Raw genomic sequence first — 26,654 nt, forward strand, 5'->3', positions numbered from 1 at the left:
TACTCTAAAAATATACATACATCAATCTAGCTAAAAGTTATGAAGAAATTACGTGTTGGCGGTTCTTTTTTTAATTAATATTATTTAAATACAAAAATTTCATTATGTTTCAGAGCTCTAGAAAACTTAAGTACAAATTTAAAAACAAATTCGTTCAAGAAATAAATTTAAAAAGACAGATGTAAAGTTAATATATGTATGTCAGCAAATCATTGTGATTTTTTTTATTTACAAATATCAAACTTTGTTTTAAAACATAGGTACATATATTCTTCAAACCTTGTTCAATTGAATAAAGTTTTCCGACTGATGTTTGATGTAAGATTTTCGGCAATCCATATCATCGGCGGGACGATTGTGCGGTGTCCACACGGGCTCGCCAACAAAATAGCGACGAGCTCTAATAAAGTTCTATAAAAACAAAAATAAAAATTTTAAAATAAATAAACCTAAGTAATACACCGCAATAGGTAAAATTACATTGGAATCTAAAGTAAAGCGATGGTAGATGCCAGCAGGTATTATAATAAGATCTCCCTTCACAACCAAAATGCGCAGCCAGTTCTCCTCGTCGCTAAAATGCATAAATTAAATTGAATAAAAATTAAATTGTTTTCGACCGAATAATAAATGTATTATAAAAGAACACAACTTAATTAATTAAGTAAAAAAAGTAGACGTAAGCCTTTACTCACTCGCGGACATCAAAGTAACCGGATCCATCCAAAACTAGGCGTATTTCCTCATCCGTATGAAGGTGTTCGGTGAAAAAAGCCTTTAACTTGTTGGCATAATCTGCGAGGCACTTTTCCGAGCAGGTAATCTGTAATAAATCTTGAATTTATAAAAAGTTTCTCTAGACGTTATTATGGGATCGACACCTCATCATCATAAGTGTAACCACGTTGTGCCCTTAGTTCCGTGAGAGTGTTATCGCTCTGGTATTCGTCCGCGTTGATCTGCAAAAAGTGAATGATCAAGATAAGCTCGCAACCAAGGTCAATTAAGGTTTAAAGTCGTTGTTTGACTTGCTTTAAAGTATTCCACGCCGGTCTTCTTGTAAAGATCATCCAGTTCCAAATAAGTTGGGGGATTGCGATGGTGCTCCAAGCGTTGATCGGTCTCCTCAGTATCCATATACCAAACTTTCACCATTTTAAGACTGTTCTAAGCAACTTTTAACGGACAACTAGCCACAAATAGATTAACATGAAAAATATTAAACTGCCGTCAGCTGTTTCTTGTTTTCGACTTTTCGCAGCAGATAACAGAAAGCCAGATGAATACCGCTAACACTGTTAATTTAACATTCGAAAAGACACAACAGAAATAATGGTGAATGTTGTTTATTCCGTTAACATTCGAAATTAAACAATTCTGTTGAGTAATGGTTTTTTAAATAACGGCTATAGTAAGGTAATGAAATAATGTTTTTTAAGATAACCCCAACATTTTCCATTTTAAAATAGTCTTTCAAAAAAAAAGGTTTAAATAATTGTATGTTTAAAAAGCTGTAATTTTGGAGTCGCAACCCATTAAAAAAGGTGTTTCAATTGCAGTTTTTCAATATTATATTTTATTTTTCGTTTAGTGGATATAAAAAGTTTGGGCAGTTTTAATTTAAATTTTGACTGAAAATTATTGAAAAGGCCGCTTACTTTGCCTGCAGCCAATTCAATTATTTATGTGGCATTATTTGTGTTGTCAACTGACAGATGGTACTAACTATAATTTACTACGTGAAAATGCTTAGATCCGTGTTTTTATGTTACATTTATTAGCGTTACAAAGGAGCACAGGATTACGCAGTCAGCTTGGAAAGCTCCTCACGCAGCTCGGCGGTGTCGATGGTTCCCTTCGCTTGGGATTGCAATTGGTTTTGGGATTGGGCCAGCAGGCGGGCACAGTTCTTCTTGTGCATAAACCAATGGAGTCGTTGGCACTCCCGATCGCAATACTGCACCGCCTTGCACTTGGAGCACTTCTTGTCCGGCTTTTCCGCGCCGCAGGTGCTGCAGTAGCTGCCCTCGTCCTAAAAGATACAATTCGAATTTTTGTTACATATTTTTCTTTTATATCCAAGGAACTTTGGGTTTCTATACTCTTTGTAAGGTGGAAACAAAATATACCCATATTAAACTCATAGTTAATCCAATGTTAAGCCAGGTAGCAATAAAAATTTAAAAATGTTTTAGGTACAAACATACATTTTTAGGTAAAGATTGTTTTTTATGATTTCGTAAGTTTTAAGATTGATATCTATCTGATATGGTATAATGTGGATAAATCCGGCCAAAAAGCTCTAAAAGATATATATTACTGATAAAACTTACCACAAAGCCCCTCATTCCATTGATGGCATTTCGCAGGATAGTCAAAGCTGGCGGAGCATCCTTGGCGCCAAACTGGGTGGCGATTTGCCGGAAGATAGTGCAATCCCTTACGGGAAACTCGCGGGCGCACTCCCTCAGCGTATATTCCACATAGTCCAGCTGGCCCAGTTTATTCTCCTTGAGCACCCGCTTAACGAACATTTCAATAAAATCATTCTTGTTGGCATCGCCAGCCTCCTCGCCACCTTTTTCCTTGTGCTGGGCCTTAAATTGCTCCTCGCAGCGTATCAGTTCGGCCAGAATCCAACCCTGATAGTGAAACTTAAAGGCCAGAAGTTCGTTGAGGTCATGGGTCTTTTGCATCTCCTTTTCGCACATCAAAGACAGGGTTTTGCGGAGGTTCGAAAGGATCCTGAGTAATCCCAATGACTGAACATTCAGGGCAATCCTCACGGGATGCAAGTTGATTTCGGTGACAAAGGCATGGAAGGAATTCAGTAAACTGGGTGGAATCTGGGGCTCCGTTTGCTGGCCATGAGCCTGGGTGTAGTACTCCAAACTCGAGCGGGTCACATAGTTGTTGATGGTCTCCACGCAGCCGTGGTTGCCCACAAAGGCGGCCATTTGGGCGGCGGTCCTTTGGACACTATTAATGCTACTTGGCTTGATACCGGCATCCAAAAGTTGCCGGCACACGTGGGTATTACCAGATAAGGCAGCAAAATGCAGTGGCGTATAATCGGCTCCATGTTGATTGAGGTTTATGTCGGCACCCTAAAAGAAAATAGGCCGAGTTAGAAATTGTCTCATAAATCTTTGATATTTAAGAGTTTTGGGTCTGCCTTTTTTTTTAAGCATATAATCTCGTGGAATTTGTAGTACTTTAACTGAAAGTAGAACAGGTTTTTGGGCTTTAAATTGGAACCTGTTTGAACTCTAGGACATCCTTGATAGATAATGATCATTTAGGAACCCTTTATTAAACAGATTTTAAGTTCTATATGTTTTGGATCTTAAGTTCATAGATATATTTACTCGGGAACGAGTTGCACTAAGGAATCTGTAAATTTAATAGACTTATTTGATTAAGTTAAGATTTTATAAATCCATTAGACTATGAGTTATGCACCCCCAGTTCTCAGATTAGTTCAACCCTATAAACAGTTCAATAGGAACATTGACTGAAAATAGGGACACCTGTGGCCTGAGTGGTAGATAACTCCAAAGAGGGTCCGAGTACCAGGTATACCCACCATATCCAGGAGCAGTTGGACTGCCTCGCGATTTCCTTTAAAGCTGGCGTGCGCCAAACACGACATCCCGCTGTCGTCCACGAAATTCACATTTTTGCAACCGACCAGCAGTTGCTTGAATCCACTGGTGTCATTTTTGGCTAGGCGATCCAGTAACTGGCGCTGCAGGTCGTCCAGCTGCGGGTTCTTACTCTGCTCGGTCATTGTGGGTCGGTTTCTTACAGAAAACTCGCAGGGATTATCCGGAAAATGGTAATCAAGAAAACTCCACTGTTCTCGGCGTGCACTGGTTTACAGCGATAGTTACGGCGTTGTTCAGCACTTACTGGCTGGCCGATATATCGTTATATTGATGGGAGTCATTCAAATAAGTTTAATAAAAACAACTACTTTGTTAATATATCTGAATTGTATTAGCTTTCAAAAAATAAATAACAAATATTTAAAAAACATTGAGTTTATTTTATATTGTTTTATTTAAAATGTAATTTAAGATCTAATCCCATTTACTTGACTGACATAACCAATAAGTTTCTGAATTAGACAGCATAAAAACAGCTAAAGTAAAAAAAAAACTATAGAAAAATATCTTTAGTTATTGGAAAATTAAATGTCTCTCTTCTTATTTCTTTTAAATCAAACAAAATGTGTAGATAAGTTCAGACTTCCATCACTAGCTTGTTCGTTTTTTTGTGGTATACTTTTAGTATTTTATGCCAGTTTTATTTCGGTATATTTGGTGTCCGGATGCCGTTATAATACAAGACCCAGCGACGGTCACTCTGTTGTTTGTTGTTGTGTTTTTTGTGTGGCGGCGTGTGTATCGCATTCGCATCGAATTGAGACGAAAATCGTGTGTGTTTTCTGTGTTTTCAAACAAATACAAGCATTTAAGCCCGCGAGGTGCCAATCGTTTTATAGGCGCCATTGCGCTTTTTGAAATAAAATCCAAATTAAACAAAGTCCGTACAGTGGATCTAAAAGGTGATAAGCGTGAAGAAAAAAAAGGAAGAAAGCAACGAAATTCCAATGCAGACGAACCCTTTGGAAATGTATAAATAATAAAAGTGAAGATAAGCGCGCAAAATAGCGAAACAGGCGCAAAAAGGAAAGCAAAAGAGCAAGATAACGAAAAGCCAGATAAACAAAAGCCACACACACATGGCCACAATTCTTGAATAAAAACAAGACCGTTTTTGTTGCTCTTTTTTTCGCAATATTTACATGTGCTGCGTGTGAAAATTGGCCTTGCTGATTTTCCGTTTTTTTTTGTTTACCAATTTCGATTTGGTTCGATTTCGCAGTATTTCCTGCGAAACACACACAAACTAAGTGTGAGAGAGACACATGGCTCTTCTCCTTGTAATCTTCCTCTCTCCTTTGCTCTCCCACTCCTCTTCACCCCCCGCAGTGCAATTTCAGAGGTCGAAAATAATACAGTAAATATTGGTTATGGTAGAAACAAGCGTGGAAAATCCGAGTTTTCTTTTTGTCCTTTCTTTTTCTTTGAACTGCTTTTGTAAAAATATAGAGAATGTAACACAATAAAAAAATATTAATTTTATCAAATTTTGATTAACTTCATTTTAAAGTATAAAAAAAAACTGAATTAAGATCAAGAAAAATTCTTTCAATTAAAAAAGTTTTCATAAGTTTTAAGAAAAAAATTAAATTGATCGTTTAATACCTGTTAAAAGTGGACCTAAAATACAAGAATTTTCATTTTGCGGAACCATCTGTGTCACTTTATCTTCTATGAAGGGAAAAGAAAACATTGAAATGCCAGTCTTTTGTTTTCCCCGCTTTTCCCACCCTTGATGGCCGTTTTCCATTGTCCTCCAAAAGATGAAACAAGTTCCTGAATGCAGCTTCCCTCTCAATCGACCTCCAAACAACTATCCCTAGCAACTTTTGCAGCTGCTTTTTTTGGAAACCAGACAATTTATTAAGCCCTTTCCTGACAACAGGTGCAAGAGTTGTTTATTTATTCTTTGTTATATTCCCATTCCTCGCAGTGCTCCAAAAAAAAAAAATAAAACCAAAAGTGCTAATTAATAACTAAAATATAAAAGGAAAACAAATACTACGATATACTACCACACCACAATAAGTATTAGTTAATCAAAGAAAATGGGAAAGCTGCTGAGCCTGCTGTCACGCGACGACTCGAATTGTTGCGCCGCCAAATCCTACGATGTCTTCCTGGACTTCGAAAATGCCGCGCCCACGGAAACGGAGCGCGAAATCTATGACGAGGTGGAGCGAGTTCTCCGGGAATCGGAGGTGGTTCTGGAGGAGATTCAGATCTATCGGGTGAGTCTCGCCTTACCACATGTGCGTCATTTGCTCGGGGCTTAACCGCAACCCCTCTAACCGGTTATTAGGCATTTTTTAATGATTTCTATAGTTTAAACCATTATATGATATACGACTAATTGGAATTACAAAGCGGTTTCATTAGTAAAAAATTTGTTTTAAGATATTAAGATTAAAAATCGATATGTTTAACTAGAAGAATTATATGTATGTTTAAGAAATATTTTTTAAGATTGATAAGATTGATTATTATAACTATATTGCATGCTTAGAAGTTCAGTTTAAACAAATTATATTTTTAACTTGTTTACTATTATCCAGAGGTGGGTTTTAACGGCTTAAGTTCCAGCTACAAGTTAAAGAATTTAATTTTATTTTATCCACCAATTGATAACAATTTTGCTTCAGTATTTGATAGACTCTTCAAAGTTATTAAAATTGTTTAGATGTTCCAAAAGGCAGGAAAGTATTAAACTGATAGTTTCAAGAAATTGCTAAAATAACAAAAATCGCCGGGAAATCGACAGCTACAAAAAGAGCAACAATAAACGATCAACAAATTGAGTATTTAACCTTTGGCAGGGTGAGAAAAGAGACGCTCTGAGCGTTATCTTGCTGGCAGTTATTACTCTCTTTCAATGTTTCATAGCCTCTTTGGGGTATACACTATGATTTATTTGTTTACTGAGCATTTTCTAAAATTTCTTTAAAATAAAATAAGTAGAAAAGTGATGAAAATAGAGTTTAGGAAATCAAGAAATCACATTTAAGCCTTTCCTAAATAAAAACCATCTTTAAAAAACATAAATATTTGTTGACCGTATCTTGCTTTAAAAAAAAACTGTTTATTTAAGCAATTAAATCCACTTAAATTGTTATTAAGATTCTCTTAAATGAAAATACCAAGTAATTATTTTTTTACAAATATTTAAAAATCATTCACTTATAACTAGCATTATGCAAGTTTAAAATAATTAAAGTTCTCCGTGCAACTGATAAGATTAACCCAAGTGGAACCAACGTAAACTTCACCTCTTTCAATATCTATCCATGGGGCTCTTCGATGGTCTGACTCACGCACGTGCCCACATGATCCGATCCGGTGAGCGGACTTCTTTCATTATCGTCGCTTCACTGACGTCATTAACCAACTTTTGCCGTTGCTCTTCGCACTCTGATATTTGTCCGCTTCTCTTCGGGAAGAATTAGTCACCCCTTTTCGTCACTAACACAGAAAAAAAAAGTTCTATAATAGATTTTTTAAATATTTTCTTCAAAAATAAATTGTACTGCAGATATCTCATTAACATTAACTGTCAAAACACAGGCGAATCGTTAATATTCACATCAAATAAACAGGAAAATGAATAATGAACTTTTATTGTATCTATCTGATAATAAAGGGGCCAAAACATTTTGATAAAAAATTTCCGATCTGCTGAAAAACTCTTATCAGGACACAATAAAAAAAAATTGATATAAAAATGTCTTTTGGAAACTCATTAACATACATGATGGTTACTTTGTCAAAAATCACTAGACTGATTTATGCTCACATAAAAGAGATAAGATAGAGGAATTTCGAGCTATAAATTTTGTTATCTAGTATGCAAAATAACAATTTTTCTATAACGTTTAGCATACCAATCTTTGAAAATAATGAGTTTAATAATAAATATTATAAAACTATGTTTCAAAACACCAAATTGACTTTGAATTGATATTTTTCTGTGTATCTGACCTTTTAGAAGCAAATTCTAATTTACATTGGTGTGTGCAAAATATTAATTGGGTTTCAGACGCGAAAAGACAGCAGAAGCGGAAAAAGGGAAAGGGGAAATTGAGGGACGGCAGACAAACAAATGTCAGGCCGAAAAGCTTTAATCAACGCAAATGAACTGGAAAATGTATACCAATGAGCTCATTTCCTTTGTGTTGACCCACTTAAATGGGACCGAGACCAACAAAGACGACCTCGGCGGGCATTTAACCCTTTGGTGCAACGGTCTCCGTTCCTCTTTCATCTTTTTTTAGAACCAACCAGAGGTATTTAAAATGCGCTTAATTTGTGGGCTGCATTTTATTTTCATTGCAGTTTTTATTCGACTGCTGTGAGCAATCTTTTTTTCCCCAATTGAGTGGGTGGCTTTTGGGTTGAAACACAACTGGTTGTCAAGGCAAACAAACTGGTTGTGGAGTAGGTGATTCCCCCTTTACCTCTTTCCAAGAAAATAGTTGGCCAGGCGCCAAAAGCTGCCAAAATGGCAAAAACTTCATGTTCTGTTTTTTTTTTTTGTTGTTTCTTCCTCCAAGTCGGTTGCTATAAATAGAAACAAAATTGCAAATAGGAAAAATCAAAGTTTTTTCTTTTTCCACTGGCATTTCGTGTTTTCTTTAAGATAAGTCGGGAACTTACAAATTGAGTTCAATAATTTAAAGAGAATGTAATTATTTATGTTTGTTTCATAATTTAAAAACTAAACCAAAACATAATTATATATATAAGAATTTTGTTTCTTGTTTGCTTAAATATTTGTGTTATATGTTTAAAAATTGTTGGCTGATTAAAATCGGTTTTTTTAACCTAATGCTTTTTAAACATTGTTTTAAAGTTAAGTAAATCCCAACAAACAACAGTAATTTTTTGTTCATTAAAAGAAATCATAGTACGACTTTCCTCGCCATAATTGGCTTTTATCTGAATTATCACCACTTGTTGGTGACGCTTTTGTCAAATATTGGGCCAGACTAGATACGGAATAAAAGGCGCCCATTGTGTGTACGTAATAAATAGCCAACAACAAGGTCAACAAAGGGCCGCAAATGGTAATAATAGGAAAAGCCCCCCATTTCAGTGCATCGCTGATAATCATAATAATGATGCTTACGCACTCACCTGAAGAATGGGGAATACAACAATAAACATGAAAGTACTAAATATCAACAAGTAACATCGTGTGGGTGCTGCACAGATACAAATTTATTAGGTTTGTGGGCCGAAGCCATTAAAATTTGATGAACATTAATACATTTTATGAATTAACCCATCATTTTTGTGGTTTTCCATACCGTTGACAGCCGGGGAGATAACGATTACACATGGCTAGCTATCGTCATAGACAAACATATGTCCAACACATGGAGTAATCCAATACACAACCTTGAATTCCTGTATCCATGTGTCAAGTGCTGAATATCAGCTAAGCTTTTTGTGGTTTGGAATATTGTATAATAGTTGATATGGCTTATACCCTGAGCCAAAAAAACGCATTGAGTCATAATGTTATAATTTTTAACAATTTAAAATATATCAAACTCATTTTGAGTCATTTAACATTTTCTTTATCATCTATCCCTTTCCGGTTTATATGTTAAAAACCGCTTTTTTAACTTTATCAAAGCTATTTTTTTTTGCAAAACAATTCAATAATATTGTGATTTGTCGTATTCCCCATTTGGGAGTCATATTTCTCTCAAACTAAGTCACAAGTGCTTTCACTCAAAGTGGGAGAATTTAACAGTGAAATGGAACATGAGCGACCCAGTTAAAAGAGTGCCATACAAAAAAACCGATTAGCGTCGTATGAATAAATATATGTGCACTTTTAAGTATTTAATGAGAGTTATACACTCGAGGGCCAGTGACAGATAGTCAGCGGCAATCAGAATAATCACAGAATCGGAATGAGCAGTCATTAGATAGGCCCGTACCTCTCGTCGGCACTCCCACTTCTCCGAGCTTTCCATTCCACGAATAACTTAAATGATTTGCGCGAATGCAAAATCACAACGCGACGGAGAGGGAAAAATAAAAGTTAACTTCCGGTTGGGTCATTCGGTTGGTCAGTTGATATAATCGCTATAATGTGCGTGCCAGAGATCGGCATTTGAACATTATACAATTATGATTCTTTATCAAGCAGCCCTTAAAAACGTATTCAGTTTGTATAAAAGGGGATTGTAAAACTATAAGAAACTATAAAAAAAAAATTTTTTTCTTATATGTTTTTTAAAGTTATGTCATGTAGAATCTTTTACAAATTTGTAAATTTATCTTTAATCAATTTCTATTGCGTTATCATATAAAGTGTCTATTGACTGTTTGTAGTTGGAAATTGCCCACTAAACTCACAGTTTAACTAAAATAAAAAATAAATTTAAAATTCATAGATGCATTTTGCTTTTTATGGCGTTACTTGTTGATTGTTGATAGCTAATGTATAAGTATTTATTACGTTTATTCATAAGTCATAATCAACAATAAATTTATCCGAAAATAGAGAAACCGCAAAGATAAACAACTGAAGGTATAAACAAAAATGCAAAGCGTTTTTAAGGTCAGTTAGTTTAATAAATTTATTATTTCCAACGGCAATTTAAAAATCAACTTCCGCGTTTGTAAAATTTTCAACATTTCCCAAAAAGTAGGCTACTCCTCAAAAGGAACGCCACGGGGTTTTATTTAACAACCACATCATAAAATACGCTCCAAAGCACTAAAATCTGATTCCGTAATGTCTAACCTTTATTGTCCAAATTAGCCGCAGTTAAAATTGAAATTCATCATTCATTGCATTTCACTTTTGCTAGTTTGCTTTGGTGGAGCCATTTCCAAATTGTTTATAGCTTAAACGTTAACGTATTTATTTTCGTATTTCCGACGTCATCAACCACAAATCAATTGCGCCAAAAATAGAGAAACACAAAACGTAAACAAATTAAAGTAAATTAAAGTGTACACATTTAAAGTATAAAGCTCAACGTGGAATTTGTTTCAACAACTACACATCAAGTATCATTTTCACACTGTTCTGAGAGCACTTTAAAATATTTTTTTTTTGTTTATTTTGAGGTGATTGTAAAATTTAGCATTTCTTAAAACTTCAAGTCGCCCACACAGATGTGACAACTAAAGTGCGTTTCAACATTGTAGAATAATAAAGGAAATTTTACGTGTACTATTAAAAATGTATTTTTTTTTTAAATGCACCTGGTGAAAATTATAAGTTTATTTTTGATGTATAACGCTCTGAAACGCACTGTCTCCGCATGACACATTTTTCTGATTTATTAAAATGGCACTGAGCTGAATTCATTTAACCGAATTTAATTTAATTGAATAACGCCCCGAGGATCGTTGCTTATGATAGTTCAAACAAAGCCTCGAAAATGCGTTTTTGTGGTGGTCTTGGGATAGGATTGTTGACATCTGACCATTCGTCAATGTCTTTAACCCTACTGCAAATGGTGTTTTAAATACTCTCCTTGTTAAAGTGGCTTTAAAATTGTCAAATGACCAATTTACGACTTCAGGGGAAGGTCTGCGTTCATGTCTGAGTCCCTCCTAAGCAGCTTAGAAACTGAGTGCAAAGTGCAATGGCAACATTTCAGCTGCTTTTTAGTGCATCGTCTGTGCAGTATTGTATGTTCCTTACTTTATATCTTTTTTACGAGCAACTGTTTGGCATCTCTGTTTATGCGTGTAATTTGCACAAAATAAATAGAGTTTCGGGCGGAGAATATGCAATTTTTCTGGAATTTCTCTGATTTGTTTTTCATTTTTCTTTTGTCAATTAAAATGCCGACAGCAACAGAGCTTGTTTCATTTTTATTCCGCTGCTAACCCAATTTTAACACCTGTTTATGAGTTTTAAGGTTGGGAAGGGGTCGGGCGGTGGGCTGTTAATCGATATAAAAGCTCCATTTTTCCCCAACTGCGCCAAAGGCAAATGTGATTTATTTGCCTTAATTGAGAACAAGAGAGTGACATGTGTTATATGGGAAATGCGAAAGCTTTTTCCTTCTCCTTCTGCCCATTTCCCAGAGTTTTCCCCTGGGGACATTGACATTTGTTTGGCTGCTCGGATGAAGTGCGTCAAACTCTGGTTTCCGATAAGAGAACTGCTGTCGATAATTAAACGCAATCATTTGGCATATCGTTCAATTTGTTATGTGGATTCAGGGACGTAGTGCTTGGGGGTTTAATCTTGTGGCTGTATTACTATTATCATAAGTGGCCGTAAATTTAATTCAACTTTATAATTTTTATGTAAAATCTTTTTTTTTTTCACTGAATTTAATGTAGTCTTCATGTATTTTTCGTAGAAACATTAACCCTCTTTTGCTCTTTTTTGATATTGATAATGCCCAGGCTTATCTTATCTTTATGGCAATTGCAGGTATTGTTGTAATTGCTGCTGTTTGTTTATTTTTACTCTTTTTTCTGTTGTCGGTTCGATTATCTTGATAAATTACGCCTGAACTCGTGACAGCCAAAAACCCCTGGCCCTTGAAAATAATTAAGCCATTCGCACATTGTTATGGCTTATTTAAATGTAAATGGTGATTACATTTACAGCTCACGCGCTACGTACATGAGCTGGGATAACGGTCAATTTAATGTTATTTACCCTTAGTTTTATTTTTCTCATTTGATTATTAAATTCTTTAAGCTCTTAATGATTCACAGCTGCTCAGCTTCTCTAGTTAATGTGTAATGAGCAAATATGTCGCAGAGATTAATTATCTGGTATTCACGCAATATTTGAAGGCTAGCTAATCTCTATTTATAAAGTGTTGCATCAACTGTAAGTACTGTTTTTAATTGCAGAATGCTTTTGTTTACCAAATGACTTCGAGTGATGCACAACAAACGTCACATTCTTGTGAAAATCAAAAGTTAAACCTCTCACCTTTTTTCTGGGGTGTATCTATCTCTCTATCTCTCTCTCTCTCTCTCTCTCTCTCTCTCTCTCAGTGTCTTCCTGTCTCTGTCCCTCGACAAAAGCCGCAGTCAACGATCGTTCAGATTGAAAAAGTGACTCACAAAAGCCATAGTTCCGAGTTCTTGTCCGAGTCAGCAATTTTACAAGTGTAACACAACAGCAGCAACATTAACAATAACAAAGAATTTTGCAAGGCTTTCAGAAGGGAAAACAATTTGCAAAAAAATTTAGTAGACTTTCAAATACAGAATATCTTAACAAAAATAGTCTTAATTCTCAGTGTCTTAAAATTGACATTTAAAAAACATTCTTATGATAAAAATATTTAAAAAAAAAACATTTTTAAGAAAAAATATTTAAAAAAAAACATTTTTAAGAAAAAATAAACTATACAAAAATAAACTAAACAAAAGAATTAGACCAACATTTTTATTATCGGCGGGCCTTACATAGAAATACAAATTCCTCTGAATATTTAAATAATAGTCATGCATTAAAGAATTGTTGTTAACAAGATTAAACATAGGTTTATTCAAAAAACAAAATATGTTTTCTTATCTTCGAAAAAAAACGCTTAGTTCAACTTATTTTAATCTAGCTTGTTAAATAAAAAAATGTATATTAAAAGAAAACAAATCCAAGCCTTTTCTTATTTATTTTGCCAAGGCAATTTTCCTTAAGTGTATGTATGTATATATTATGTATTTACTAAATATGTCTGCTGATATCAAAGTTTGAAACTGGAGTAAAACGCTGGAGAACTTTTCTGAGCGGAGCCCTTCCTCTTAAAAATTGAATTATTAAGAGGTTTCTCGTCGGCGGAAGGCGCAAATATAAACACAAGTATTCGTTAGAAATTATGAAACATTTATGATCATGTTACTCATCTGTAGTGGCTTTGTAGCTTTGTGAAAATTGTAGGTTGAACCTGTCATCGTTGTCGTCATAATCTTGTCTGTCGTTATTGCAGTTGCAGTTTGTTTGTGGTTTATTTATACGTTTTAATTTTTTAGTGCTGTCATGAAAGGCGACCGAGTGTCTGTGGGATCAGCTTCCTTTGTTCTGGTGCGCCTTTCGTTTTCTGCTTTTCATTTGCCTCCTTCCTATTAAAAACAAATGATGAGAAATTATCAGTTACCAAAGAAATTCCCTCGCTGTGAAATGGTTTTGGTCTTTTATATTCTCGGAATACATTTGCATTGATTTGTGGCTCGCCAATTTTATTGCTTGTCTGTTTGTTTGAATACACAAATAAATATATATATGTATATGTATATTTTGTAATTTTTGTTTGCCTGCGATTCATTCATTGATTCATTACAACGTGATGGGAATTCGAATCCGGTGCTTTTGATGATGCAAGCAACGCGAAGGGAAATTAGAAAAGCGCAGTCTTTTTTTTAAAATGGAAATGAAAATGTCAGCAAAAGCCAGAAAAAATGCCCGGCATGTTTGACATATCTGTCCTCTTAGGGGCACTGTTTGTTGTTAAACACATAGCAAAAGCTGTGAACAATTCCTGTGGCATCCACATAAAACATTTCCATTTCCATTTCCATTGCTCCAGCACCACCCACAATTTTCCGGCTCTCCCCCCTTTCGAAAACACATGACATCAACTATTTTATAGCGTCACGCGTTTCTATTGTGGGCGAAAGTGCAATACCAAGTATGAATTGTACTTTAGCGCCACTTGGGATAAGCAGTTGCTCATGGGAAAATTTCAACGATACACTACATTAATAAAATAAAAGCAGCTTTTACTCTTATCAGGTTTTTTTTTTAATTTAATGATAAACTACTATTTTATATATTTAATATATTATAGTATAGTATGGCTTCTATAGTATTAATTACTTTAAAATCATGGATTTTTTTTCTACCTTTTATATAACAGTCATACAAATATTTATAATGCTTAGATTAAAATAATGTTTCAATATACGTAGGTACATACTTAGGTATTTCAGGTACTCATTTCTTTGGGGATATTCCGCGCTTCTAGAATTAATTAAAAATTAATGATCATGAGTGTCAAACTACCAGAAGATCCGCACATTTTTTTTCAGTGTTTCCGATAATGCCGGCGCTTGGATCAGGTTCTTAGTTAAAGTGAGTGGGGGTTACGATTAAAACACGATCATGTTCGCTAATGCTAAACAACACTTGCCAAGTGTCATTGGCAATTATCTAGGGCAGGCCATTTCTCTCTTCAGTTTCTGCATTTCCGCATTGCTGCCTCTAATTTCGTTTTCAATTAAAAACACTGCCATTCTGCGGCAGATGCAGCACTCGCCAAAGTTAATTAACTATTCATCTAAGTAGTATGTAGTATGTGGTTATGTGTGGTTAGCATTGTGAGTGGTTTTTGCTGCTCCATGTAACAAATGAATCGCTGACTGATTGCGCCTTTATGCTGCGCTGCTGATGATGAGAAGTCGACGGGCAAGTGTTAATTAAAACCCAAACTAGAAACAGTTACAAAACGAAAAACGGTTCTTGCCTTATTATGATTTGTTTTCATCCGAGCGAGCATACATATATAAAAGTCATGCAAGTTCAAGTTTGTTGTGGCTGTTGTGGGTGATTTTCTTTCGTTTTCTTGGTAAAACGCTCAAGCAGACAGCACGTGCGCTTAAATGGAGCACATCAGGGTTTTTATTTTGAACATAAGATGGGATGCAGTGATGAATCAACACAATTGCTCAATGGACAGGAGACGGAATGGGGGGATCCCGATCCCGTTTCCTGCGACTTGAGTTTAAGTTCCCCTACAACACCTACGCCTTTTGTTTTCTGTTCTTCTTGTGGCTCTGACATGAACATGACGCAAGATAAAATGCATGCAACATCGGCGTAAAACGGGAAAAAAAAAATTCTTTGGCATTCAAAAATATTAAAATACCCTTGCGGACACAGAGAATATTGTAGAGGAAATAACAAGTTACCTCTTAACTTCATGTTACACCTTATAAGAGGAAATAATTTTATATTACTAAGCTTTTACTTATATGATAAAAGTGGAGTGTTAACATTTTAAGGTCTTTAGTCAAAAAATGTGCCAAATTTAAATGAAAAGTAAACGCCCACCAAACCAAAGGCTGATTATTTGTATACCATTTATAATTATTTCCCCAACGCATTGCGAAATGGTTGGCTTTTATCATAATGCCACCAGCAAGGGTAATAAACAAAAGTGAGCTGCCTAACGACACCACTTGGCCATATGTAGGGAAAACACAAGTATTCCTCTTCTCCGAAAATCTCAGCTTGAAATCTCTGGTATGGAATGCTAGTAAACAAGAGTGCGCGCCCACACAGGCCACGTTCATTTCAAAATCATACCATATACCAAGTCAAAGGAGAGGACCAGGCCAGAACCATTTCCGTTGCATGACCGTGTGCTTGGTTCGTGGCATCAAGGGTCCTTAGAGATTCACTGGCGTAAACGAGACAATGCCGCCGAATAAAATGGGAATGCACTCGGAAAAAAAAATATTAAAAAAAAGCAAGATCCTGGAAATGAGATCCTAAAAAATCGTAGTCCCCCCAATGGAAAGATAACAGATTACATGTTGCAAAACCAAACTATATACAAAATAGGTTTCTACCCAAAAAAAAAACTTTTTTAAAGTCTTATAAATATATGAACTTTTTTAATTAATGATTATTAAATAAATTATATTAAATTCATATCCCCTCTGGCAAGATGAGCATTTTTGATAATCTTAATATTATGTTTTGTTTCCCCTTTTCTTACTGTGTAAGATGGACGACTGCGACCAAGTCAACGACAGCAGTCCCCTTAATTTTTCTACACAACTCCCCTCACATTTTGTTTACTTGTTTGCGTGCGTTAAACATTCTGGGATGCATCAAGTGCAGCAGCCAAGGACATGAGATCTTGACTTACAGACAGGTGTAAATTATGTAGAGTGAAAAGAAATGCCAGCACAGAACCAGGGAATAAAAAACAAAAGCCAAAACATTACAGATGCAGAGTTTGCTCAACGCTAGCTGCAGACAGTTGCGTTCTTATTATTATGATTATGCCAAAGTACTCATGGCCAAACACACGGGAACGAGGGCGGATGCTCTTCTGCACTGTTAGAAAAAAAGGATTTATTGCATTATAAACAAGCAAACTTCCATAACTCCAACTTTCTTAACTCGAAGTCTTTATAAGTCCAATGCAGGGCTGAGTTTTTGAAATTCTCAGGCGTTTATAAAATTATATATTATTTATTAAACAATAAACAGAATATTCGCCAACAAAGAAAGTTACAAAGTTTTCAATTTTCCGTGTAATATGTCTTTTAATATACAAACTAAAATGAAACATAACTTTATCATGTCATGTATTTATAAGTTAAGTTGTCAAGTTAAATATTTGCTTTTCAGTGCAGTTCTTCATTTTGCCTTCTGTCTGAGTGTTTGTTGATATGCGCAGCGATTTAATTATAAACACACAACACGTGCTAGTCCATAATGTTCCGGAGAGGTGTGCAAACCAAAAATAACACTCGTTTACTTCTTTATAAAGTTACTCACACTCCAATACGCTGAGCTTGAACTTCGCAGTCCACTGAGCTGTGCGTAACTCGTGTGTTTTAAATATCGGAGTTTTAGGTAGAATCGGGGGCGGGGTTGACTATATTTAAATATATTTAATGTATGCCAATATGGTATAATCGGTTATACACGCAACAACAACAACAGATGGAGGTATGTTATTATCTAATTATGTTTTATGTTGTTTGACCAAAGAATTGGAAGGCAAGGTATAATTCTGAGATAGACTTGATAACAACCCTAAATTGTAAACAAAAATGATGTTAAGTAATTAATAGCACTAATTTTAACCACAAAACGTCATGTTTTTATGCTAGAGAAAACAATTCAATATTTATCTTAACTTAATTTTACATAATTGCACATAATTTTATATCAATCCAAAGTCAGTGTTTTATTCTACGTAATTCAGTAGCTCAAATGAAATACAACTGATAATTTACTATTAAGTGTTAGTTTTAAGATAAGACAATAGAATAGTTTCGCGACAAGACCATTTTTTATAAGCAACTGGACTTACAAAACACATGGTTAATTTATAACTTTTGTGTTTGTTATTATTTTAATTTATTTTTGATGTTGCTGCTGTTGACTATCGGCAGCCTGTATAGATTGTCTGCAAATAAAATATTATTATATATTAGCCACTTAAAAAGTGTTTGAAAATCGCCAAAAGACCTCAATTGAAATAATCAACGCCATTTGCTGATTGTTGTTCGAGTACAAAATGAACTCTTCACATCATGCAATGACCGCTCGTTAGCTCCAGTTTCCCGGTGCCGTGTCGTGTGTGCTTTCCTTTATTTTATTTTTGTAGATCATAAAGCATCGATAAAAATCACAGCGGCGGTCAATGCACGCAGCTTTGAACGTCGTTATTGTTGCATGTGCCGCAGAAATAAAGACGCAGAGTTTTCCTCGATGAAAACTGGCCGGCCACAAAGCCTCACAGTTCAGTGATTATAACAAAACAAATGCAGGCGTAGTTTTTTTTAGAGGCCAGTAAAAAAATAAACCCCAGAAATAGTGCACGTAAAAAAAAGTGGGGCAATATTAATAAAAGCTACCAGAGTAAAACCTGGCCAACTTGCCATATTAAGATATATACATATATAAGATGTTATAAAAAACTAAATTTGTAAAAAAAAATCTAAAATTACGCATAACAAACAAATATTCTTTTTTTTAGTATGACAACACTCTTAATACATCAATTGTAGATATAATTAAATTAAATATAAATTTTACTAGAAATAAGAATTATTATTGCAAAAAAAAAAAAATAAAATAACACATAAGATATAAGATAATACTCTTCTTTTTATAGGTAAATAATACATGAATTTCATTAGGCTAGGATATTAAGTAAGAATTTCACAAGTTCTCAGATTTTTCGAGTGTACAAATCGTGAACAGTTCGCATGCCAAACTCACATTTAGTCCAGTTTCGAGTCGAATGTATTGACTGACGTTTTTCCTGCGAACATTTTCAGGGTGCCGGCAAGGAAATACGAGAAGCCATCGCCGATCCCTCGCCGGAGGTGACGGGAAAAGCCTGGGCGGCGGTGCTGCCGCTGGTCAACAAGCTGAAGCGCTGCTACGAGCACTCCATGGAGCTGGACAAGATTGTGCCCAAGCTGCTGGGCCAGCTGGTGGGCGGCAAGCTCAATCCGACACAGCACCTGGAGACCCAGCAGGCGCTGGTCAAGCAGCTGGCCGAGATCTTGGAGTTCGTGCTGAAGTTCGATGAGTACAAGGTGAGTGAGTTGCTTTGACAGCTGGGTGTTACAAGCTCTAGTCCATATTTGGAGGTACAACGCCCACCACGTTTAATCCATTAATTACTAGTAGGGAAAAAACCATACACTGACATCAATACGTTTTCGTTTGACAGCGTTTAAATAAATTCAAATATTGAAATTTAAAAAAAAAAACAAAAATGTATAGGCGTACCATACATATATGTTAGATAGTATGATGATTTAGTGCGGAAAATAAAATCCGAGGTAATCTGGTTTAAAACTTTATTTTTTCATGTTATAAATTTTTATTTTAAAATGTAGAAATGTTCATACTTTTAACCATCTCTTGTAAAAATTCAAATATAAATCACTATAAAGAAAAATAATTAAAATATTACTTTTTGATAAAACCACATTCAACGTTAAATATTTTCTAAGAAAATTGGTAACTTCTGTACATCTTTACATACCAAAAACGAAAGAGGTGCATACTTAGTTATATTTAAACCCAACCAGATTTATTTGATTTTAGCACCGTCTGTTTGTTTATTGGTTAGTGGGTTAAATTCTGTCTTCTTTACTGCCTGTTTGTCTGTTTGTTTACCTTATGTGGGCGCTGTCGACAGCCAAGCTAACGCAAAGCAATAGCTAAAAGCCAAGTTAAATGAAGCCAGACCAAGTCCCACTGCCAACTCATTGTGCGCGTGGTTGCACTTTTAATTGACTGACTTTTTTGCTTGCCGTCTGCCTGCCTGGCTGACGATTGGATTGACTTGACTTGACTGACTTGGCCAGTCAGGCTGGCCAAAACGAGCGCGTGCTGCGGCCCATTGATGAAAAATCTTCCAGGCTATCCTTGCATTCGTTCGAGCCACAGTGGAGCATCGGAGCCACTTACGCACACGCAACCAAATGGCCCACGACAGACAACCGATGGCCGGATGAAGTTGTAAATGAATAAAGTCGCTCCGGTGGGCTGACAGTGGTGGTGAATTCAATAGAATTTATCTGAGGTAATTAGGAAAAAATTTAGTTAAACAAAAAAATATATTACCAAAAAAGAAAAACAATTTTTGAAAGATAGTTATAGCTAAATATAAAATAAAAGATAGTTAAATATAAATTGGTACGGCTAGAAATAAATTAAGTCCACTACTGAGGTTAAAGTTGTTCCCTTACATTAGTATTTGAGCCGCTCAAAAAATCGCTTGCCACCATTAAATATGCAATTCTTTTTACTTTCTGTACTCTTAAAATTATTTTTCTATGAACAACTGCCTTCAAATTTGTTTTTTTTTTTACCACAGTTGTGGAAGCATGATATATGCAAACGAATATATCCGCACTGGGTTAAAACATTACCTTTAGCCACACCACTTTCTGTGGCAGTTGAAAATGCCGGTTTATTGTCCGGACTTCGGAGCCAACAAAATCGATTTGTTTAATGGCAAATCCCTGTGAATGGCGCATTTCCCATGACTCGCTTCCGTTTGGCGAAACTTTCATCAAATCGATTGGGGAGCGGAGAATACAGATGTGGCAGGCAGAAGACGAGATCTAGGACAGTTGGGAGGTGTTTGGTTGGGATGGCCAAGTCATCGCCTTCGTCGGCTTGCACTCTCTGATGTTTGGTGTCTGCAACTTTTTGCCCCCCAGTTGATGATGATAATGATGAAATGATGATGATGAGGACGATAATACCGATGATGATGATGTTAAACGCTGTAAACTGCACGTTCATTGTGTGCTCAAAGTGTCAGCTGCCTGGCACACCGAGAATCTCATGTAAAAGTTGTGTGTATATAGCCCAGACGTGCTTCCAACTAACAGCTACTTCCGTTCCTCAATAAAGACCATTGTCTCTGCGCTTTTGTTGCTTTGTTTCCAGTGGGCCGCAAAGTATGCTGTACAATTTATTGACTTTGGTTGTAAGTGGCTTCGTTTTAATGTCGATTTTATTGCGAAAAATCTTCTAACAACAAGAGCCACTTTACGGTGTGCTTTCTAATAGTACGGTTTGCATTGCTTGGAGAGAATTAACTGCTGGATAAAGAAAACAAAAAAAATGTTTTAAAAAAATCCAAGGGTCTTTGCAGTAACTTTAACAATTAATTTAACAAGAACTTTAGCTTGCGATTCAAATTTTCATTGAACTTATAAAAATCCAAATGTTTTGTAATAATTATAATGCCTTTGGATTTCAAATGTTTAATTTCTGTTAAAAATTAGAAAATATTTACATTTCAGATGCTAAAAATAAAATAATATGCTTAATGTACTTCATTGTATACGGATATTGTCTACATTTCCAAAATTATATTTTTACTTCTTCTTAGTAAATTAAAATAAAGCATTTTAAACAGTTAATACTGAATATTTATGTGTATTTATGTGTTGGCTTTTCAGCAAGCTTCAACATTTATCGGCTGCAATTGATCTGTCAAAAGAGCAGACAAAATTATTTTCTTGGCACGCTTTCAATCAAAAGCCAAATGGCTCTTGAGGGGATTTATTCAATTTGGCTTTAGCACAGAGTACAAGTGTATAGAGTATTCCTTCATTTCTCATCGAAATCTTCGCTGGTGTTGTAAACTGGCTGCAGGCGTCTTGGATATTTACGCAAATAGTCGGCGTAATGTTGGGCATATTTGGCCTGAAAGTCACGACGCCTCCAAGGTTGGGCGGGTTCAAAGAAGTTTTCATTGTTAGTGTAGATGTTTTGATAGTTATTTGTGGCCAGTGAGCGACTGCCTCCGATTTGTACCACTTGCTCGTCCTCGCGACGAGAATCACTTGAGTCTAGTTCCGAATTGTATGGGGGATTGGGTTGTAATTCAGATGGAATAGTTTGGGGATATTGCAGAGGTGGCGATGGCGGCGTCGTCTGCTGTTGTTGGTAGAAAAAGTATCCTGGCACATTGTTGTAGTTATGATTGGGAGCACGCGTTGCTGGTACTTCCTCCCTCCGCCAATTTGAATAGGGTTGTCTGTAAAGTTCCCTTCCATAATAACTATTACCATTTGGATATTGCTGCTGTTCTTGGGCACTGTACTGATTATCATTCACAATGATTGGGGAACCAGACCATATCGATTGCACTCCTGGAGGGGTATATGGTTGATCGTATGAGGCAGTGGGAATTGCATAAGCAGCATTGCCATAAGATGATGCATATTGAGCTCTCCCGCAAACTGCATCTATCATTAAAGGCATCATTGCATATAGCTAAAAATATTCATCAATAGATTAATCATCTCAGGTTTCGAATCATTTGGATGTGCAATGCTTACCAAGCTCAAGGGGCTGCTCTTGACGATCCGTCCTGTTCGCGGCTTCATTTCTGACTGTTCAGAACGATTTATGCTAATAACGTATTTATATGAGGTTTCGCAACAGTCACTCGACACTACAATATAGTATAGTATTGTATAGTAGTGCATGATGTTCGTTTGCAGCGCCTCTGTCAAGGTGACTGGATGAGCAACCCAACAACTTTAACTGACTCAAAAATTTGTGGCGGCGTATCTCTGAAGTTGCTTTTTTTCTCACGCACGTTTTCTATCCAGCCCTGACAACTTAAGTGCGGCATCGTTGTTTTGGGCCTGGCCCGGAGTGGAAAACTGTTTGCCGGCACGGGCAGCAGGCAAATTGTGGTGTCACGTACCGCGTAATTAGTAATTAGATTTTGAAGTCAACCGTAATTAGAGGTTAACAAGAGCGAGTGTTGAAAACGATAGCCTCACACCTGACAGCTGCTGACTGCTTTATGAACTTATTGGTAAAGCTACTTGCTATAAGGAAAGCTGAAATGTGGAAAAAGTTATAGAAAATCTATCTTGTTTATTTTAATCAGTATGATAAGTGATACCAAGCACATTTGAAGTGCATAAAAAATTCACTAATAGATAAAACAATATCATTTGCGATAGAAAAACCAAAAATCCACTGTTATTTCACCCAAATAAATAACAAGTTTCGGTTAGGAAAAATATGAGTTTTATTTGCAATTACATTTTGAATTCAGCTGTTCAATTCACTTTTATAAATTTGGATGCATGTGAAAAATAAAGAAGGCACCATCGCGAGGCACGGGAAGCTGGCTCAGGAATTCGCCGCCATCATACGAATCGTTAAACAATTGGTTTATATAGGAGTTTTGTTCCCTCTGTTTGACCATGGGCATTCCATGACACATACTGTCACGCGTCAAGTACTAAAAGAAAAAATAATGAATGATTGACATATTAGAACTAAAAAAATAGATTTTTTCTAATACTTATATATTTACCATTTTTTCCCTTATGATGGCCAAACTTTCGGGTGGCGGTGGTTGGTTGAAGGGCTCCTTTTTGAATATATTATCGCCAAAGCACTTGAGCAGGTGGGACGTTATTATATTTCTGGCCCGAGTTTCGGCTGAATTATGGGGAGCATTGCGAAGTTTATCTATCCACATAGTGGCCATGGTCTTGGAGCGAAAATCCAGAGGGCACACCTGATGCTCCAATATCTCAATGTCCCGCTCGAATTCCTCGTCAAATTTGCTAATTTCTGGGTTTGGTTTTTTGGAGGTCGAGGGCTCTTGCTTTGGATATTCTCGTTCCATTTCTCTTTCACGCTGGCGTTCTTTCTCCAGACCCTCTTTCCATTCCAGCTCACGTTGCCTGGAGAGTTCCCTTTCCCGTTCGAGATCCTTTCGCCGTTGACGCTCCAGTTCCTGTTGCCGTTTTCGTACAAGTTCCTCCTCCCTTTTACGCTCCTTGCGATCCTCTTCACGACTCTTGTCCAACTTCATCGTCTGCGAGCTGTCCATGATTTGGCTTTTTTGCCTGTCACTGCGGATCGGTGCGAATCAACATCCCGAAAAGTTGTTTAAAACACTATAAACGATATTTTAATTTACCCTTCTTGCATATCTCGTTTGTACATCTTTTTGAATATGCTCTTAAATCCTTTTGTGTTTTTGTTACTCATACTGACGGATCTGTCAAATAGAACTGATGGCAACGGACTGATCCAGTTACAAAACTATTGATTTAGCATTTCCATTCCAAAATAATATTATTTGAATGTAACAAGGGCTTACTGTGGTTTAGTTCTTTCCAGATTCTAGAATCCCTTTAATTATTAATTTCAAGAAATGTTAAATAATAATATTTTTAATTTTGCATTTTTAGATGAAAACACCCGCCATACAGAATGATTTCAGCTACTACAGACGCATCGTCAGCCGGCAGCGTGTGGACTCCACGGAGAACATGCTGGTCAGCACTGAACTGGCCAACCGGATGTCCCTGTTCTACGCCCACGCCACGCCCATGCTCAAGGTGCTGAGCGAGGCCACCTCAAAGTTTGTCAACGACAATGCCGATGATGTCCAAAACACGACAGAAACGCTGGGCACAATGGCCAAAGTGTGCCTAAGGATGCTGGAAAATCCGTAAGTATATAAAATGACTAAATTATGGATCTAGGTATCGTAGAAAATGTTCACAATTGATTGTCTTAATAAAGAAACAAAACAACTAGATTAACTGGTAAAATATCATTAATTGAATCCAAATTAGACCACAGATTTGAACAAAATCAAACTTTGAAAACTACCACTCCATATTTTTATTGACAGTAGAAGGTAAACTATAAAAACTACTACTTTTAAATGTTTCACTTGAAATATATTAAACTAGTACCCCAACTAGACGAATTGTATCAATAAAGTAGTATAACTCTACTAAAAAAATTTAATTTTTAATTTTCAATTTAGAATTTCGAACAATTTATGTATTGTATTTGTAGTTTTAACTGCGATTCCGGGAAAGTTATTATATTGGTTATACCAAAGGATATCAATGTTCTAATCGATTCCGTATTTATTTTTTTGCAGCAAACTCCTGCAACAGATCGAGCGTGAGGACACAAAAATGCTGGTGCTGCGCGTGATGGTCGGCCTAGTGATCCTCTACGACCATGTGCATCCGGAGGGGGCGTTCGTGCGGGGCGCCCATGTGGACGTGAAGGGGTGCGTGCGCCTGTTGCAGGCGCAGCCGGCCATCAAGGCGGAGCCGCTGCTGAATGCCCTGCGATACACGACGAAGCACCTAAATGGGGAGAACACGCCGAAGAACATACAGCGCCTGCTGGCCGCATAATATCGGAGGGGATCGAAGAAGGGCGGAGAGTTCATTAACGTTAATTTCTATGTGTATGCGTATCGATTTAAATGGTTTTACTTTATTTATGTAATTAGTAGGCTTCTGTATTATTTGTAAAAATTGTGAGCGAGTGTTGTGCTAGCAGGAGGCAGCCTCTAGTTTTATTTTTACCCTGTGTGCATTTCCAGCATTTGTTTCGTACTGTTTTAGACTCCAGCCTCCTCGTAACGTAACGATGTCGGACGAAGTGGGACGCATATATCAGCAGCAACAATATTTAGTTGATAATCTAGCCCTAATTTTAAGTAATGAAAAGAAACCCTATTAACCTAACAACAAATTAGCGCAAAGTTTAAACTGATGGTTGGGAAGATATGAGAGATAAATCCTAAATTTCACTAAAGCAGAGATTATAAATATAAATTGCAATTTTTAATCAAATCTAGAGTATTTTTTTGTACATGACGATGTGTAGAACGAGGTGTTATGATCTAAACAATGCATAAATTAATTGATTACTATAACAACAAACGAATTGTACGAACTAAAATGCCTACTCACAACTGAACCACAAGCAGAAAGCGGATGCATTTATATATTTCCACGCCGTCAACTTTGATAAACGTATTTAAACAAATCTACAAAATAAACTTGAGCTGCGCAATAATAATAATTTTTAAGATTTACAAATAGAAATAAAACAATAAATGAAATGGCAAAACTTAACGCATACGATTTGTACCAAAAAAAAAAAATAAAAAACAAAACAATGAAAATCACACAAAGTAAATAAAGATTTATATATGCGATAAGAGCGAGAAGAAACTAAAGAAAGAACTATAGAGAATGCTGAATCAAAATAAATATCACGCAAAATCAACCAGATAAATGTTTGCATTTTAATGGGTTAAGCTGAAATTGTTTTTTATATACTAAATATTTTATAACTTGTAGGATGGTTTTGGGTTACAATGGTTATTTGCTGCACCTTTTTTAGTTTTTTTTTTAACTCATTAAATTATTTAAAAGGTAAAATCTTGGAATGTAAAGTAAGATTGTTAAAAATCTTTTTTTTTTTCTGACCAGTAAATTTTAAAGATCTTTTAGGTATATTTTTCAATATTGCTCTTTATTTAAATTTAAAGGCGTTTAAAAATCGATGAAATTGCCGTCACGCCTTTGTCTGCTAACAGATTAGCCGCAGCAGGCGACATCGTCCTGCTTGGGCGGAGCCTTCTCATCGTCGGCGTAGTGGATGCTGCGGACCACCTGGTGATGGTGTTGGTGTTGGTCATGCTCATTCATCGGGTCCTCGTTGTTGTTGGTGTGGGGCAAAGCTGAAAGTGCAGGAGAACCAGTTATATGAAGCTGACTCCATGTGTTAGCCAATGCAATCCTTGCCAGAAGCCATGAAGATGGCGAGACCCAGGATGAGAGTGCAGAGGAGTAGAACTTCATGACTGCGCTGGCGTGCTATACAGATGGCTCGGTTGCTTCTGATGCTCTGGAACTGTCCAGACTGCCTATTTATACAAAATGCAGCTTCCTAAAAACTGTTCC

The 26,654-nt window shown here is 36.2% G+C and overlaps 6 protein-coding genes across 6 annotated transcripts; 1 reads left to right on the forward strand and 5 right to left on the reverse strand.

Moving 5' to 3' along the window:
- Positions 1-193: 193 nt before the first annotated feature.
- Positions 194-1,263, reverse strand: LOC128258524 (acireductone dioxygenase). The gene is made up of 5 exons (XM_052990171.1): positions 1,033-1,263; positions 882-959; positions 696-823; positions 481-574; positions 194-411 (listed from the first exon to the last, which is right to left on the reverse strand). The coding sequence occupies exons 1-5, from the start codon at positions 1,153-1,155 to the stop codon at positions 274-276; spliced, it is 561 nt and encodes a 186-aa protein (XP_052846131.1). The 5' UTR covers positions 1,156-1,263; the 3' UTR covers positions 194-273.
- A 491-nt stretch (positions 1,264-1,754) lies between these two features.
- LOC128258637 (ankyrin repeat and MYND domain-containing protein 2) lies at positions 1,755-3,900 on the reverse strand. The gene is made up of 3 exons (XM_052990350.1): positions 3,587-3,900; positions 2,334-3,107; positions 1,755-2,032 (listed from the first exon to the last, which is right to left on the reverse strand). Exons 1-3 carry the CDS (start codon positions 3,788-3,790, stop codon positions 1,802-1,804), a joined length of 1,209 nt encoding a protein of 402 aa, XP_052846310.1. The 5' UTR covers positions 3,791-3,900; the 3' UTR covers positions 1,755-1,801.
- Positions 3,901-4,361: 461 nt separating this feature from the next.
- LOC128258310 (CYFIP-related Rac1 interactor B) lies at positions 4,362-25,983 on the forward strand. Its single transcript, XM_052989868.1, has 5 exons — positions 4,362-4,570; positions 5,602-5,899; positions 18,693-18,956; positions 24,120-24,382; positions 24,827-25,983. Exons 2-5 carry the CDS (start codon positions 5,717-5,719, stop codon positions 25,089-25,091), a joined length of 975 nt encoding a protein of 324 aa, XP_052845828.1. The 5' UTR covers positions 4,362-4,570; positions 5,602-5,716; the 3' UTR covers positions 25,092-25,983.
- On the reverse strand, positions 21,202-22,698 carry LOC128258311 (uncharacterized). The gene is made up of 2 exons (XM_052989869.1): positions 22,233-22,698; positions 21,202-22,167 (listed from the first exon to the last, which is right to left on the reverse strand). The coding sequence occupies exons 1-2, from the start codon at positions 22,380-22,382 to the stop codon at positions 21,499-21,501; spliced, it is 819 nt and encodes a 272-aa protein (XP_052845829.1). The 5' UTR covers positions 22,383-22,698; the 3' UTR covers positions 21,202-21,498.
- Positions 22,923-24,024, reverse strand: LOC128258312 (zinc finger CCCH domain-containing protein 13). Its single transcript, XM_052989870.1, has 3 exons — positions 23,846-24,024; positions 23,231-23,777; positions 22,923-23,155 (listed from the first exon to the last, which is right to left on the reverse strand). The coding sequence occupies exons 1-3, from the start codon at positions 23,914-23,916 to the stop codon at positions 22,982-22,984; spliced, it is 792 nt and encodes a 263-aa protein (XP_052845830.1). The 5' UTR covers positions 23,917-24,024; the 3' UTR covers positions 22,923-22,981.
- A 219-nt stretch (positions 25,984-26,202) lies between the features above and the next one.
- Positions 26,203-26,552, reverse strand: LOC128258345 (uncharacterized). The gene has a single exon (XM_052989930.1). The coding sequence runs from the start codon at positions 26,550-26,552 to the stop codon at positions 26,289-26,291; it is 264 nt and encodes an 87-aa protein (XP_052845890.1). The 3' UTR covers positions 26,203-26,288.
- Positions 26,553-26,654: the final 102 nt, after the last annotated feature.

The sequence above is a fragment of the Drosophila gunungcola genome (genome assembly GCF_025200985.1).
Source record: "Drosophila gunungcola strain Sukarami chromosome 3L unlocalized genomic scaffold, Dgunungcola_SK_2 000003F, whole genome shotgun sequence".
Classification (NCBI taxonomy): domain Eukaryota; kingdom Metazoa; phylum Arthropoda; class Insecta; order Diptera; family Drosophilidae; genus Drosophila; species Drosophila gunungcola.

Excerpts from the sequence above, each read along its gene's own strand:
- LOC128258524 (XM_052990171.1), bottom strand. The coding sequence starts at position 1,155 with ATGGTGAAAGTTTGGTATATGGATACTGAGGAGACCGATCAACGCTTG. Across the intron at positions 960-1,032 it reads CCGGCGTGGAATACTTTAAA|ATCAACGCGGACGAATACCA; the intron begins GCAAGTCAAACA and ends CACTTTTTGCAG. Across the intron at positions 575-695 it reads GGTTACTTTGATGTCCGCGA|CGACGAGGAGAACTGGCTGC; the intron begins GTGAGTAAAGGC and ends TATGCATTTTAG.
- LOC128258312 (XM_052989870.1), bottom strand. The coding sequence starts at position 23,916 with ATGAGTAACAAAAACACAAAAGGATTTAAGAGCATATTCAAAAAGATG. Across the intron at positions 23,778-23,845 it reads AAACGAGATATGCAAGAAGG|TGACAGGCAAAAAAGCCAAA; the intron begins GTAAATTAAAAT and ends ACCGATCCGCAG. Across the intron at positions 23,156-23,230 it reads CCATCATAAGGGAAAAAATG|TACTTGACGCGTGACAGTAT; the intron begins GTAAATATATAA and ends TTTTTCTTTTAG.
- LOC128258311 (XM_052989869.1), bottom strand. The coding sequence starts at position 22,382 with ATGCACTACTATACAATACTATACTATATTGTAGTGTCGAGTGACTGT. Across the intron at positions 22,168-22,232 it reads AGAGCAGCCCCTTGAGCTTG|CTATATGCAATGATGCCTTT; the intron begins GTAAGCATTGCA and ends GAATATTTTTAG.
- LOC128258637 (XM_052990350.1), bottom strand. The coding sequence starts at position 3,790 with ATGACCGAGCAGAGTAAGAACCCGCAGCTGGACGACCTGCAGCGCCAG. Across the intron at positions 3,108-3,586 it reads TCCAACTGCTCCTGGATATG|GGTGCCGACATAAACCTCAA; the intron begins GTGGGTATACCT and ends ATTTTCTTTTAG. Across the intron at positions 2,033-2,333 it reads ATGGAATGAGGGGCTTTGTG|GACGAGGGCAGCTACTGCAG; the intron begins GTAAGTTTTATC and ends TGTATCTTTTAG.
- LOC128258345 (XM_052989930.1), bottom strand. The coding sequence starts at position 26,552 with ATGAAGTTCTACTCCTCTGCACTCTCATCCTGGGTCTCGCCATCTTCA.
- LOC128258310 (XM_052989868.1), top strand. The coding sequence starts at position 5,717 with ATGGGAAAGCTGCTGAGCCTGCTGTCACGCGACGACTCGAATTGTTGC. Across the intron at positions 5,900-18,692 it reads AGGAGATTCAGATCTATCGG|GGTGCCGGCAAGGAAATACG; the intron begins GTGAGTCTCGCC and ends GAACATTTTCAG. Across the intron at positions 18,957-24,119 it reads TGAAGTTCGATGAGTACAAG|ATGAAAACACCCGCCATACA; the intron begins GTGAGTGAGTTG and ends TTGCATTTTTAG.